Raw genomic sequence first — 16,229 nt, forward strand, 5'->3', positions numbered from 1 at the left:
AGGTTCTAGATGTAAAACTATCCCGTGTCTCGAGGGTCATAGCAAGACAGAGATCACGGTTTTATGGAGGTCAAGCTTGGATACTTCAAATGGACCCTTCTCTTTACAATAGTCAATCCTAGCATTATTGCAACCAAAACCAATGACTCTAAGCCACCAAAACTTGTAACAAGAAGTTGAACCAAGTCTTGAGAAATCATCCAGTGATAGGTATTAGAAAATGTGTCCTCTCTCCTATTAATCGACAAAAAGAAGATCAAAAGGTCGTCAAAAATTAGATGCAAAACTTTTGCAACTAAAATAACCCAAAGGAGTTCATCGAAACTCACCAATTCATGAAAGGGTTTCCTAGTAATTTTCGTAATAAGCTTGAATAATTTCCACTTCACAAAAATGTAACACCCCTAATAATTTTGGATCCTTTCACCAAGCTATTTATCATGCATTTGTTTACTTACAAAAGCAATTCTAAGTTTCCATTTGAAAATAAGCATGACAACGTCATTTCCAAATTAACAATATTGAATGAATATACAAAATTAGGCCAATGATATGCGACCCCAAGTTATGGTGGCCCATGCCATGGGTTAGATTAACCCCCATCTATACGTACCAAATGGGTGCCCGATGGTCATAACTTGTGTGTTGTCATCAACTATGGTCAAGTTTGCACACATATATGACCAATACCACTAATCTACATAGCCAACAATAATAATGCAATCAATAAGATACCACGCCTAAGATCATGGCTCCACTCTTCAAAGTCTAAAGTAGCAAAGCTACACCATATCAATGGTTTGAGAAGACTGCCAAACAGCATCTCTTATTTGTTTAGTGAGACCCACATACTAAAATCCTCAACATTAAGTTCATCTTTTCCACAACATATTTTTGTATGTTTCCTGGTTTTTTTCTTTTCAACACTAGGGAAGAGGTAAACGAATTCCAATACGCAATTTATTAGTAGGCATGCAAATGAACAAAACTAAGAATTTCTATGAAGATAAGGATTGTCCGAGCATTAAGGAATATCAAACCATTCAAACTTTCTAACCACATAATGCAAAGGTGGAACTAAAGATCTCTCGATACTATGATTATAAAGAAGAGAATGGACAATGTAAGCAATGTTGTAACCTTATATATATACACTCGCATGTGGATTCCTATCATGTTAACATTAAGCTACATGCATGAACAAAAGGTTAGCTTGCCTGACTGAAGGTTGACTCACTATCCTGAGACTTGAGCAACTGTGTACTACACGTTCGGGATTGTGTTACTACGGATCCAGCACTTGCCTCTGCTGCTCTAGGACTTGGCACTACAGCACTAGCTCTGGATCCTTCAGGTTGACCATGGCCCATCCTTAAATATGCATATCTGCTGGGTTGCCTATCTAGGGTTGGTGGGCAGCACACATCCCCATAGTTGGCAGTCCCAATTGGCCAACTGTCCAACTGGCACCACACTTGAGCACTTGTTCCCAGCTCCTATGGGGAGCTTCCTCGGTGCCTGATCAGTTCCAATCCTGCCCCTTAACCTGCTAGTTTTGAGATCCATGTCCATGTGGCACTCAATTAACTAGTTCACATGACAATTGATGTATAAGGAGAGTAGAACTAGACTAGCTCCATCCCACTTCGTGTGAAAACAGCATTTTACCCAGCCCTAAAAGGGATTTTTCTGGGGTTTTTGGTTTTATTTGGGGATTTTGTGTTTTTGCTGCTAGCCGACGGCCTTTGGGCTGGCCGACCAGCAGTCCCCCTCAGTATATATAGGTTTGCCTCATCATTCACCCAATGTACAATATCATTGATCATATCTGGTACCACTTCATATGCTGCTGCTGCTGCTTCTGCCGGGCTCTACACCACATAGTTTCATCTTCATCGCCTGACACGACAGAACCTCAGCGTTTTCTCATCTGGCCATATCACGGGACAGCAACCCACTCTCTGCTACAGGCCACACCGTGGGACAGCAGCCCTCTCTGCTACATTCAGTACATAAGCATATCATCAGCGCTTACATCAGCATATCTTCAGCACTTACATCAGCGTTTACAACAGAGTTTACATCAACATATCATCAGCGTTTTACCACAGCTCATGGGACAGCAGCCCCCTCTGCTACATAGAGCACTTCAGCGTTTTTCCTCAGCTCACCATCGGGACAGCAGCCCACTCTCTGCTACATCACACCATCAAGACGGCAGCCCACTCTCTGCTTCTCTTCACCATCGACACCCTTGAGGTACGTAGCACCCTTGTCACCAGAGCTTGCACCACTCGGGACGGCAGCCCTCTTTGCTCCTCACCACCCTTCAGGTACACAGCACCCTTGTCACCAAAGCTTGCACCCCTCAAGTACGCAGCACCCTTGTCACCAGAGCCTGCACCCTTCAGGTCTTGCAACACCCTTGTCATCAGAGCTTGCACCACCACCACTCGGGACGGCAGCCCTCTTTGCTCTTCATCTACCACCTCAAGTACAGCAGCACCCTTGTCACCAAAGCCTGCATCATCTCATCCTCCGTTGCCACTACCACCTCGGAGTGCCTCTGCATCCACTGACTTGAACCTTCAACACCAACCACCTCTTGGAGTGCTTTGCCTCACATCGACGCGAGCCTTTGTCATCGACCGTGTTTCAGCTCCACCATCATCTCTGCTTCTGCACTGGTCTTTCTACTCAGAGTCGCATCACATCAAAGGGCTCTTCTACACATGTTCACTCACCATTTTATATAGACTCACTCACTCATTTCATGCTCTGTTGTTTTGCTCTGATCTCTCGATCTCTCGTACATCTGATCCTTTCGTCCTTTTGCCCTCACATGGTATCAGAGCTATCGTGTGAGCAAAGGGATTAAAGACCTCAAGAGCACATAGCATGGATCGTCTACCCGCACTCTCAAAGAACCAATTCTTCTCACCAGAAGATGTTTCTCCAAACTCTGATTTGGACCACACAGGGAATGGGACTTCTTACTCAATGGAGAGTCCTGTTCAAGATCTTACTTTGGGAGACGATCAACCCATCTACATCGCCTCACCTTCACCACCTTTGACATCACGATCGCCCTCTCTGACTTTATCAGATTTTGTTTCCAGAGGGGGTGTGTGAAAACAGCATTTTATCCAACCCTAAAAAGGGGGATTTTAATGGGTTTTTTGGTTTTATTTGGAGATTTTGTGTCTTTGCTGCTGGCCGACAACCTTTAGGCTGGCCGACCAACAGTCCCCCTCAGTATATATAGGTTTGCCTCATCATTCACCTAGTGTACCATATCATTGATCATATCCGGTACCACTTCATATGCTGCTGCTGCTTCTACCGGGCTCTACACCACATAGCTTCATCTTCATCGCCTGACACAGCAGCACCTCAGCGTTTTCTCATCTCGCCATATCACGGGACAGCAACCCACTCTCTGCTACGGGTGTGCGACAACAGCCCTCCCTGCTACATTCAACGTTTACATTCAGTACATCAGCATATCATCAGCGCTTACATCAGTATATCTTCAGCACTGACATCAGCATTTACATCAGAGTTTACATCAGCATATCATTAGCGTTTTACTGCAGCTCATGGGACAGCAACCCCCTCTGCTACATAGAGCACTTCAGCGTTTTTCCTTAGCTCTCACCATCGGGACAGCAGCCCACTGTTTGCTACATCACACCATAGGGACGGCAACCCACTCTCTGCTACATCACACCATCGGGACGGCAGCCCACTCTCTGCTTATCTTCACCATCGACACCCTTCAGGTACGCAGCACCATTGTCACCAGAGCTTGCACCCCTCAGGTACACAGCACCCTTCGTCACCAAAGCCTGCACCCTTCAAGTCTTGCAGCACCCTTGTCATTAGAGCTTGCACCACCACCACTCGGGACGGCAGACCTCTCTGCTCTTCATCTACCACCTCAGGTATAGCAGCACCCTTGTCACCAGAGCCTGCATCACCTCATCTTCCGCTGCCACTACCACCTCGAAGTGCCTCTGCATCCACAGACGTGAGCCTTTGACACCGACCACCTCTCGGAGTGCTTTGCCTCACATCGACGCGAGCCTTCATCATCGACCGTGTTTCAGCTACAACATCGTCTCTGCTTCTGCACTGATCTTTCTACTCAAAGTCACCTCACATTAGAGGGCTCTTGTACATATGTTCACTCACCATTATATATAGACTCACTCACATATTTCATGCTGTGTTGTTTTGCTCTTATCTCTCGTACATCTGGTCCTTTCGTCTATTTGCCCTCATACTTTCGACTATAACTTCATGTCAAGACCGAATCTATTTGTCGTCACAGTTTACAAGAGTACTCATGTCCAAGTAACTGAACCCAATATGCTATTCAAGTTGGTTCCACCAAGCCTCAACTGCAGCTATATTCTGGGGGCAAACCCATGCATTATACAAAATCAAACAGGCATTAACTATTCCACCTCATCTACATTAACAAGGGTGGTGATGAACTCATCCTCACTAATCACGTGGAATCCAAAGTATGCCCTCTAAGCATCCTACCTTGTATATCCATGCAGACTCCCACGAGTTGTAACTTGGCATGTACGGCTAATCTTGGGCGTATTTGCTATAACATTAAGTTGAAGAAAGAGAGGATTAGGTTCAAATTAACCTGCAGATATCGTATTTACCTGGAAGGGATCGTCATTGAGAGATGAAGAGGTAGAGATGTCCGTGGGACCTTCATCTGCACCGTTGGATTTGCTACAACGAGGTGGTGTGCGCCACTGAGATGGGCGATGGCAGGAGCAGCTAATGATGGGTGTGTCAAGAAAAGTGCTAGGGCGACCTCCACAGAAGCTTGACCGCTGCGAACGGAGTGAAGAGAAGATGTCAACCCTTGTAGCCTGTAGCGTAACGGCATGATAGCGTTGGTAAGCTGCCATTGTCTTACACGCAACAGAGAAAGGAGTACAGCGCCATGTAAAGATCAAGTAACGTTCGGGATTTTGGGGCCTTCACACATGTCCGGGGACATGTGTGTCCGCTCTCAGCTTCACTCCAGTCGGACGGACACAACATTTGTTAAGGTGTTAGTCTTACTTGTTCGCCCATTTTGTGTCCGTCGCGTTAGGAGAAAAAAACATGCCTCATTTCTCCAAGATTTAGGCCATGTTCTAAGTAAAAACAATCCACAATTTCAAGTGACCTTGTATACATATTCTCAAAATTGCATTCATATCTCACATAGATTTATAACAAGAACAAATATCATAGCAATGTAGCATACAAAGACGCAAAAAAGGACTAGTCTCATAGATTCTCAAAATGCATCACACAAAATCATCTAAGCCAACAATATAAATATCCATATGTGTCACCAATCTAAGTCAATAATGTCAGAATCAGCAAATTGAATTCTTTCCCTACAAGAAGGATCATTGATCCATCCCCCACTTGCTCTATTATCAATAAATATAAAGGACATGCACAAACGATACAACGATAAATAAAATCTCAAAAAAAACTATATAATAGAAAAACATAATCAAGATTACCTTGTACAATAGAATATTGAGTGGATAGTACATGAGGAGCTTTAGTATGAAACTCATAACGAATACCAATTATCGTGATAGATGTAAGAAACAGCCAGTTGTCTCGTCGGGTGTACTGAATACCTCTCAAAAGATGCAAAGCATCTCTCCATCTCTCCAAAATAAATAAATGCCCCACTCTTCATCCGGAACACTAATTCCGTACATCTCCAGGTCTTCAAGGAATAATATCTTTTGGAAACAACATTAAACAAGTAAATAAGGAGAAACAAGGACCATGAGTCCTACCTGAGGAGTGTGCTGGTGGTAGAGATGTTGGAAATAGGGTTGCAGGAACGTACACACACACACACACACACACACACACACACACAAAATAGAGAAGCTCAAGGGAGCACATACTGAGATGATAGATAGATAATGAATGTGTGCTATATAAAGATGATAAGTATAGCCCAAGATGGGTGTATACTAGTACATGGGAAAAAAACCTCCCAAAGAGGGAAAAAGTGTCCCAACTGATTCTATTGTGTTCACACACATCACTGCCAAATATAGCTACAAATCCCCTTGGGAGTGATGATGTTTAAAGGAGTGAGCTAGCACTAAACATATAGAGATGTGCCAGGCTCTTTGGATTGTGAAGGGGAGCCTAGACCTATCTCCGAAGGGAAGTAAGTTCAAAGCTTTGTGAAAATCTTCAAACTTCTCTTGTGAGAGAGCCTTCGTAAATAAATTTACCATGTTGTCGTGTGTTGGTACATAAGCCAATCTCATTTTCTCTACAGAGAATCTCTCCCTGGCATAATGATAATGCACCTCAATGCGCTTAGTGCGAGCATGAAAAATTGCCATAACGCTATAAATGTCAGTAAAGATGATAGTGGCTAAAGACTCGCCACCAATACACAAATTAGCAATAAAGTGTCTGAGCCAAACACACTCAACTGTAGCTGTAAACGTTGTCCTGTACTCATTGTCATAGCTAGAAGTGGTCACAGTGGGTTGCTTCTTGTTGAGCCATGATATACATGAATCACCAAGGCAAAAACAAAAACCACTTATGGACACTCCGTGTGTCATAACATCCACATTAGAGCCAAAAACGTTAAAAAAGGGTCGCATTTTAATCATTTGTATTGGATTTGGATTAATCTTTGGACTAATAAGAATGTGACATTCAACCACAAATATGACATTTAGTGTCACATCTACTTTTCACTAACTTCACTAGTTTTTACTATTTTAGTGGGTTATCACCACTTTAATGTAATATAGCACGGCTATTTCTAGGGGTTCTAACTTCAAGGGCCTGCCCCCATGTACTAAATGTCAGTACTTCAAAAAATAAAATTTAAAATTTAGATTCTCCCCAAAATGAACGGTACATTTGAGTAAATGCATTTCAAATTCCCTAGTCTACCGTTGTTACACCTCTTTCTCATTGTCTTTGTGCATCATCCTCTCCTCTATACATCATCAAAAAATTTTAAGACAATAGTCCAATCCAAGGTACACTCCTAATGCCATTTCATCATGCATTCTTCACAGTGTCAAAGATGACTAAGGTGTGTGGAAAACGATAAAAGGCAACCATTAGGCAAAGGTCCTCACAAGATAAAAAGGCAAAGAATAGGCTTACTACAATACCATTGGAAGGGGCATATCTTGGAATTCAAGATAGCTAAAGATGGGTGGAGGGAAAAGGTGCAACATGTGTACACGAGAAGAGACATGCACATGCATCGTTCGTTTGCATTGCAAGCTCATTGTAAGATTTTTTAAATAAATTAATTTATGTTATTTATGATTTCTAAAGATGGGTATAAGACAATGATGCATGTGTATACAAGAAGAGACTACATCTGCATTGCAAGCTCATTGTAAGATATTTTTATAATTTAATTTATGTTATTTATGATTCTAAGGTTTATTTATATGTGTTATATACGTGATAGATGTTTATCCATCAACAAAAATTGAGTGGCAACCTGTGGAGTCATTCATCAAGACTTTCAAAGTTATGCATGATGATCTTAGGAAAGTGTGGAGTGGATTCAGAGGAAAAATGGGCATTGAGTGATGATGACAGCATATTTCTCTTTGTCGATTGTTGCAAAATGGACATTGAAGGATATGTGTGAGTCCTTGGAATTTCTATTAGATAGCATGTCATCAAACTTCAAATTTAAGGTAGATGGTATTACGTTGGGAAGAAGATATGGAAATACTTTCAATTGTATGAAATGTATATTCTCTCTTGTAATCTTTAAGTTTAGTTCTAAATACAAAATAATTTTGCTCACATTTATCTTGCCTTTAGGATTTAATATTGTTATATTTAAGACACAAGGTAAGAAATTGAACTTGATAGTCATTCCATCTTCTTATATTTAAGATATAAGAAAACATGATCAATGTTAAACAAAAAACAAAACTTAATATATAGTAATCTTATATACATACATACATACATACATACATACATACATATATATATATATATATATATATATATATATATATATATATATACATACATTTCAAGGGTATCTATACAAGTTAGCTAGATACAAAGAGTTAGAAAAAAATATCTTGTTCTCAATATTTTCTACTCCTTAGGCTCTTGTTGTGGCTTGTTGGTCTCCATGGATTCTTTAGCTGACTTGGACTCCATTTCAACAAGCTTCACTTTAGTCTTTCCTTTCTTCTATGACACTTTTTTTGTTTTCTTCTTTGTGGATGTCCCAAATTTCAATGGAGACATTGTGTGGGCAAACCTTTCTTTTTTGATATTTTTGTTTCCTCTTTTGTAGTGGTAGTGGTGAATCTAGATCAGGGGGAAGGTATACAAGATTCGTGAGTATTAGTCTAATTACCTTTACTCTCACTCACCATATATATATATGTGCATGTATAACATGACGATGTAAACTGTAAAAATAAATAAAATTGAAACAAGTCTTAGTATATAATCTTTTCAGCATAAAATTTGAAGCTCACAACAAAAAATTTCACAATAGGTTGAGGTGCTATATTTTAACCCATCGAAAAGAGACCAAAAAATCTACCCCTCATGTAGGCACATTGCATCTTCTACCACTAAGGGCCTAAAACAACTCCACCTTAGTGAGTGTTGCCTGGTACATGAACTGATGAGTCACTAAATCCAAGCCTAGAACCCACAAGTACACGAAGTATAAGTGCTTGCATGGCGTAAATTCCAGGTGCTTGCTCTTTCGTTTTTGAAATCCTTCACATGTGCATCGAAAAAAGTCAGCTATTAACATAGGGTAGTTCACACTCTTTGTTTATTTATAGGAATCCAAATAATCATAAGGCGGTGTTTATAAGGGACATTTTATCTTCCTATAGGAACATGATGGGGCAAAACCTATGCTATAGCCTTGATTTCTTCCCATTAAACAAGAATTAAAACATTTCAATTTTGCTCATGATAAACATAAACTTGTAACCTCTCAAGACATGCAAATACACATATGAATCATTGCCTTCATCATCATCCTCATCTTTGCCTATCTCCAATAGAAAAGAATTGTAAGATCTCAAACACAAAAAAGCACACGATTTCTAGAAGGAAGGAGTGTGTTGCATGCGTGAAGAGGAAGAGGTGGTTGAAAGGAATCCAATCACCAACCATCACCACCATGCATGAACCCCTTTCCATTCCACTTTATTAATGTAAATGATGTCTCTTACATGGTTAAGCTTCAATACCTTATTCAAATTATGCTACCATGGCAATAATTTGATGCTATATTCCAAGGCCATGGCTTTGTGTTTGCGGACCCACTAGTAGCCATTCCTTATTACATTTAATATACAGATATTTGGAGCCATATGTGGATGCTAACAAAACAATTGTTACGTTTAATACATATATTTGGAGCCATACGTGGATGCTAACAAAATAATTATTACAATTAATACATATATACTTTTGAAGCAAAACCTCACTAAACCATACCCCTATAATAAAAGCTTCTGTATCACAATTCATAGAAGGAAGGGCATTTCCTCACATGGCATGTTGTCAATCAATGTAGAGGAGGCGAAGGCTTGGAGTGAATGTGCCCGCGAATGTAGTTCAAAGCACTTGCCTTTGTTTACATCTTGCTTTGCTAGACCAGCCTTTGGCCCCAGATAGGTGCACTTTGTTGGTCTTCGCATCTTGGTTTGCCAAACTAGCCTTTGGTAGTGCTTGCTGTGTTAAGTTATCTGGCCTTGGAATGAGGCGCTTTTATCAGGGCATGAATTCCTTCGAGTCAACAGCTACCATGAAGCCCCCAGCTAGGGACACTTTCTTGAGTGGGTTTGAGGCGTTGCAGCTCTCGTAGTCTGCCTACATCACCTCCGTCTCACGTCATGGTAAGTTGCGCGGCTATAATTAAAGTTTGCAATGTCCAAAGAAGGTTTGCACAATGATTTGGGGACTTCTTTGTTGTCGGCGGATTTGAATCGGTTTGTTTACAGTATGCTTTCTCTCTCTCTCTCACTTTCACACACACACACACACCTTCTCTCTCTAACACACACATACACACCCTCTCTCGCTCTCACACACACAATGGAAGCCGCCTATAGTTCATCAATGTACTAACTAGAAGAACGCCCATCATCTCATTGACCAAATTTCGATGCATGGCTCGCTAGTAAGGCCGGTAGGAGGCTGCATTGTTGTTGCGGTAGGTGTTGGTGGTGAAGATCTTGCGGCGGGAGGGCAAGTAAGGGCGGGCAATGAAGAGTACACCCTTCTCCACCAGCGCTTCATGCACGAGGGCGGTAGAGGTAACAAAGATGACAGGCACTCCACAGCTTCAAGACTAGCTGCCTCTGCTCTTCCTTCTCTTCTTAGGCTCAAAGCAAGGCTAGGTGAATTGGATTCGAAAAGGGTGAAGCACGTGAAGTAGTGCGGCTGGAGGAAGGGCGGCAGGTGAAGTCCGATTGGAGGAAGCGCGTGAAGTGTGGGCTGAAGCATACGTGGAAGAATGACATAATAGCATGAAACGAGCAGAGTCGGATTGCACAAATTGCGTTGTTCTTCTATGTGGAGTTCAATGTGTGCATGCTTGTGATTCCAAAGCCACCAAGTCACGTTTTATAATTAAACAATTCAAGCCACGTAGGGACAGTTCTTGCAGGTAGATCACTGGCACTCACTTTCTATTAAGGCTCCATCGCTGAGTGCATGTAGTTGGTGGCCTACCTCCTTTTCTCCTTCTTCTAAACTGGCTTTGTGTACCCGATGGTGTCGCCTTGGCTTAGGGACTAGAGGGGTATGAGAACCATAGCAAGCCGATATTCAAGCTTAATGCACATGGAACTGCATCTAAAAAACATGCCCTCTGGTCGGCGGACGACTGAAGCACCGGACCCGCCGACCACCTGCTGGGCTCCATAGCCATGGAATTCGTTGGCTGGCAGCGTGGTGCACATGGTGGGTGGCATAGCGGGCTTCTTGGGAGTGCTCTAGAAGGCCACTTTGACGTGAATGGGTGGCCAAGCAAGGGCATTTATGCCCACAATGCCACGACAAGGCTAGCTTCAAGCTAGCAAAGGCCACTTGATTATTAATTACTTAACAAAGTGCTGCTATGGCTTCATTCAGATGGCATCTTAATCGTTGTATTTCTTCTGTTCATGTTTCATATGGTGTCTTCTCTTGTGGTCATGTTTTATGTGGTGTCTTCTCTTGTGGCCATGGTGATGTTTCTTGTGGTGATGCTTCTTGTGGCCATGGCGATGTTTCCTGTGGTGATGCTTCTTGTGGTGGCCATAGCCATGGTCCCAACCATCAGAAAGGTGACGATGCATTATATTCTCCCCAGCAGATCCACCATTCTCAGCGAGACAGCATCCTCCTCCTTGGTCAATGTCACTAGACACAACGCTTGCAGCAGCCGCCGCGATGTTGCCCCACAAGCTCAAGCATGCACTCACAAGGCACACAAGAAAGAGAATAAGCACGCAAGCTCCTCCTAATCTGAGTGCCATCATCATTATGCAAAAGTGAGCAAAGACCAACAATTGTATTGTGCATGAGAAATGACACAAATCATCATCCTTAAATAATCGAGTGATGTCGACGACACCCCCCGTTGTTGTTGACATGCCCCTCCCCTCCCTTCAATATCGTAGTGTTGGGCACCTTCATTTTGTGGTTCGGCTAGTTACGGCTTCAATGGTTGCTCCCTCTTGCACATTCTGGTGCCTTACTCCTCTTGCTTCTTTGGGAATTGGATAGGAGTCGGTTGCACCGCTCTGACCAACCGCCACCCTCTTATCCGCAACTTGAAAGATGCCACTGTAGTTGGCAGCTAGGGCCCCTTTTCCCACCCCTCCCTCTTCGCTTTCGCTTTGTCCCTTGTCGGAGCACAATGAAGAGAGCATCACACATGCCATTGCAGAATGGATTATCGAGTGTAATCTTTTTTCATATTACTCTGATTCAGGGTGTAGATTTGCCTATTACCTACCACGCCATGCTACAATGCCTCTAGCCAACAGTAGTAGCCCCACTCAACAGTGTCCAGCGACTCCATGTCTGTGAAAATGAGAGAGAGACTTGCATGTGTACTAGGCGATTGCCAGGAGAGAGAGAGATAGGGACTGTAGAGTAGCAAGGTAGAGAGAGGGAGGGAGGCATGAAGAGAGACATGCATGTGTATTGGGTGAGCGCCTCCCTTATCCTCTTGAACCTCTAAAAAATAGAAGGTGGCACCTACGCGATCCTGTGGCTAGCTTCCTTCAGAATTACTTTAAAAAACCTTAGACCACCTATACAGATTCGGCGGCCAGATTTTATTAAAGTCGTTGAATGGTGCTCCATTTTTATTGAATTAAACGCATAGAAAGATTTTGGGTGCATATATAGATGGGATTTTCACGTGTGGTCCCTGCAAATGGTCGTACTGCCATGGGTCAATGCCACGGTCAACTATATTGGCACGTGTCTACGTACTAACTTACACGTGTCAATACCATGGTCAATTATATTGGCACGTGTCTATGCCACAGTCAATTATATTGGCGCGTGTCTATGTACTGACTTACACGTGTTGAGATACTACCATGTGTCCATTGTCCGACTAGTTGTACTGCCACGTGGAACTCATACGTTTGCCAAGAGTAGTATAAAAAGCGATGGCCAACATTTTTCAAAAGTTCTTTACCACGTGCAAGTAAGATCACCAATTTTCCCAATCAAGTTCAACAATACAAAGCTCTCCCAATAGCCATTTTTAAAACATTTTAGTATGCCATAGAAGGACGATGCTACATGAAGAAGCCATATTAAACATTTTACACATATCGTATTGTCTTTCCATGTGGTACCTATATTTTTACCTTTTTAATGTCAAAATATACTACATGGAAGGATGGTGCGATATGAAGAATCCACTTATAACATATTGCACATATCGCGTCGTCTTTCCATGTGATATTTATATAAACTCTTACCTTTTTAATATCTATTTTTTGTATAGGTGTATACAGGATGGATGATGAAGAGATTCCAATCTTGGAACAAATAAATGCAGAAAGACTTTTTGCAACCAACAGGTGCAGTAGAAGACTATTGCCTTAGGTTGATAGTAGCAGATGCTTATGAAGCTGCTTTGGACTTCATTCCTATATATGAAATTAATGAATCTTCAGTCCTTGATATAGAAGCAAGTAACAATTTCATTGAAGCATCAAGGGAATTAGAAATGTGTCTTAAAAAAGTTAAAGAACAGGAATACAGTAATGGCCCTAAAGGTATTATCAACATAATACCTAGGATATGCTAAGATCCAACATAATGTAGAAAAGATTATGTTGTTAGAGAAGCAAGAAGCAATACGGATATTTGATATGGTCCAAGGTTTTGGGGATCAAGGGTAGTGCATTTTTTATGCTATGCAGCTTATGGTCCAAGGTTTTGGGGATCAAGGGTAGTGCATTTTTTATGCTATGCAGCTTATGCTAAGGCAATTCTCGATTTAAATACCCATGCTCTTGGAGACTACGAACATCAAAAGTTACTTCAATATAGAGCCAAGCTACTAGAGGAAGAAAACCCCGAAGAGGAGAGTGTGCTCTTGCCCAAGGAGAAGAGTGTGCCACTTGAGGAAGATAATCCAAAAGATGAGGAGAAGGAAACATAGGAGAAGAGGAGGAAAAGAAGAAGACGATTTTAAAGGAACATGAGAACTTATATTAGCAAAACTTGTACTACTTGTATTTATAAAATTTTGCTTTATTAAATAGTGTGGGCTACTCATTTGGCCCTATAAGCCAAATGAGACTATTGCTCCATCTTTACTTCCCATACTACAAAAAGATACACTTTATTTAGCGTGATGATTCTTTACAATAAACTGATGTTGATAATAGTGACAATATTTTTGTTAGGTTTAAACTAACCTGGTCTTTAAGAATTACATTGTATCATTGCATTTGCCTTTGATAGAATATGTTGAAGAGCTCTCATAATGCATTTGTTTTTGTTTTCCCACCACCGTGTCAAGTTATACAAAAATAGGTGATACGGGTAGCATAGTGTGATTTCTCCATGCCTTGAGTGTTCCATGTAGCAAGAGGCCCTTGGTTCTTCACAAAGTATGGGCCATGTGCAGACAAAATATGCTTCACAAAAAAGAAAAAAGAAAAAAGAAAAAAGAAAAAAATCAATCGATATATGATTAATTAATCAATAAATGAATTACGTGGATCAAAATATCTTACCAAGTAGAAGTTGTTCACCCGTGTAACAACAATTGTTTTAACAAGAGTGTCAATTGTTGTTTTAAACATGAATTGCGTAATCTCCTTCAGCTCTTTGCTTATGTAACAGTTTCATAAAATTGTATAGCTCTTTCCAAACACTCATACGAAGATTTACCATCATTAGATCACTTGATTGGTTAGTTTTGTGCTCTCGTACATTTTGATAATGCTAGAACTTGTGTGTTCTCATAGTTTGACAAGAACCTCTTAGCTTTGGCTCCTCCCCCATCGACGCATTTGTGCCACAACATCACCAGTGGCACCTGATTGCTTCTCACCTTTATTCTGAGCATCAATGATGCTTGGAATTTCTGTGTGACTCTCAATTGGCACTATAGCTACCCCTAGGTACCATAGCTTTGATATGGCTTTGTATCCCTTCTTGCTTATTGAAACCTTGTCACATGCCTCTACCACCTCATCAGGCTTGACCAAGTCACGAAATTCATTGCAAATTTCCTTGATTACCATCCTGCAAAGCCCTGCACACTTTGAAAGCTTGAACATTTCAATTAAGTCATTGTTTCTGATAGTAGCAAACTTGATCAACATAGTTCTATCCATAGGATTATCCATGCAAATTTCTTCCACACTATTCATGTAGCTTCAAGCAAGCTTTATCCATTTCTCTTAGCACTCTCATGTGTTGCTATGCATGTTACGCTCTTAAACTACCTAGACCTTGTCCTTAACCCAAGAGGAGTATCTTTTAGTTGGGTTTTTTGGACTGTGTTCCTCTAATTTTTTGTTAGTTTGTCTAAGCTTTGTCATCGCTTCTTGAGATGATTGTCTAACTCATTTACATGTTGATTTTGTGAGAGCACAATGTTTTCAAGCCCTTTAATAGATTGTCTGTACACACCAAGAATAGTTTCAGCTATGTGTTTGTGTTGATAATGGGAAATGATAGCTTAATTTTTCAATCTTGAGCAATACCTAAATAAGCCTTCTCTACCATCCCCAATGAATCGAACAAGATCATGTAAAGTGTTCAATGATGGAGGCTTACCAGTTAATGGATTGAGAGGGTATATACCTCCTTGAACTCACAAATCCACATGGTTCTTCCCTTCTGCATGTAATCTTTGAGCTTTAGTCTCATCATGTAGAGCTTTATTATGAACACTTCTCCTCGTGCAGTAGTCTTTGTCGAGCAGTAGCACCAAGTTGATATGGTGCCTTTTCTTTGAGTTAGGATCCACCTCTTTAGTCACCATAGCAATAAGAAAAAAGAAAGCACTATTAAACAAAAAATGATATAGACTCAAAGAGAAAGCAAGAGATGGCGAGAGGGAGAAATAAATAGTAAAGAGAAAAGTGAGAAAAACTCATGCTATGCTTATGGAAGAGAGAAGTACGTTATGAATTCAAATTTTCAAATAAGTTTATTTTAAAGAACATTCAAAAAGTGTACTAAAGTAGGTAAGATGGTGCCAAGATTAGATAGGTGATGGTCAACGTATTAAATACACTATCCTTTAAATATAGGTGACAAAGAGGCATTTAATATAATCTTTTGTCTCTACTATTTTAGTTAAATGACTTTGATTTAAGAAACTTAATAAAATCATTACGCGGCTCTTTTTTTTCATTATTGGCCCTAATGGTCCAATCCGAGTCTGTAAATGCATACAGCTATGATTTACCCCCCTTGGGATAAAATAACCCAAAGTGCTTAGTGCCCTTTAGGTAATGGAACACCCATTTGACAGACTGCCAATGCTTTCTACTTGGGATAGCATAAATCTGCTCAATATTAAGACCCCATACTGAATGTCAAGTCTGGTGTTACATATTAAGAAGATAAGGCATCCAATAGCTTCTTGATATAGGCCAGCATCAAAAGGATCACTTGCATCCTCAAGACTAAGTCACAAACCAAGTTCC

At 41.0% G+C, this 16,229-nt stretch overlaps 1 protein-coding gene across 5 annotated transcripts in view; it reads right to left on the reverse strand.

Moving 5' to 3' along the window:
- Positions 1-4,971, reverse strand: part of LOC147617023 (uncharacterized) — a 49,238-nt gene extending 44,267 nt beyond the window's left edge. For 3 of the 5 annotated variants that reach the window (XM_086776658.1, XM_086776654.1, XM_086776657.1), the window contains exon 1: positions 4,683-4,969. In XM_086776658.1, the coding sequence (XP_086632784.1) occupies positions 4,683-4,937 (255 nt within the window). In that variant the 5' untranslated portion in view covers positions 4,938-4,969. Of the gene's footprint in view, positions 1-4,682 lie in introns of all 5 variants that reach the window. The other 2 variants (XM_086776656.1, XM_086776655.1) reach the window with 2 other exon arrangements.
- Positions 4,972-16,229: the final 11,258 nt, after the last annotated feature.

This window comes from Cibotium barometz, chromosome 37 (assembly GCF_041138505.1).
Source record: "Cibotium barometz isolate CiBa-2024 chromosome 37, ASM4113850v1, whole genome shotgun sequence".
NCBI classification, from domain to species: Eukaryota; Viridiplantae; Streptophyta; class Polypodiopsida; order Cyatheales; family Cibotiaceae; genus Cibotium; species Cibotium barometz.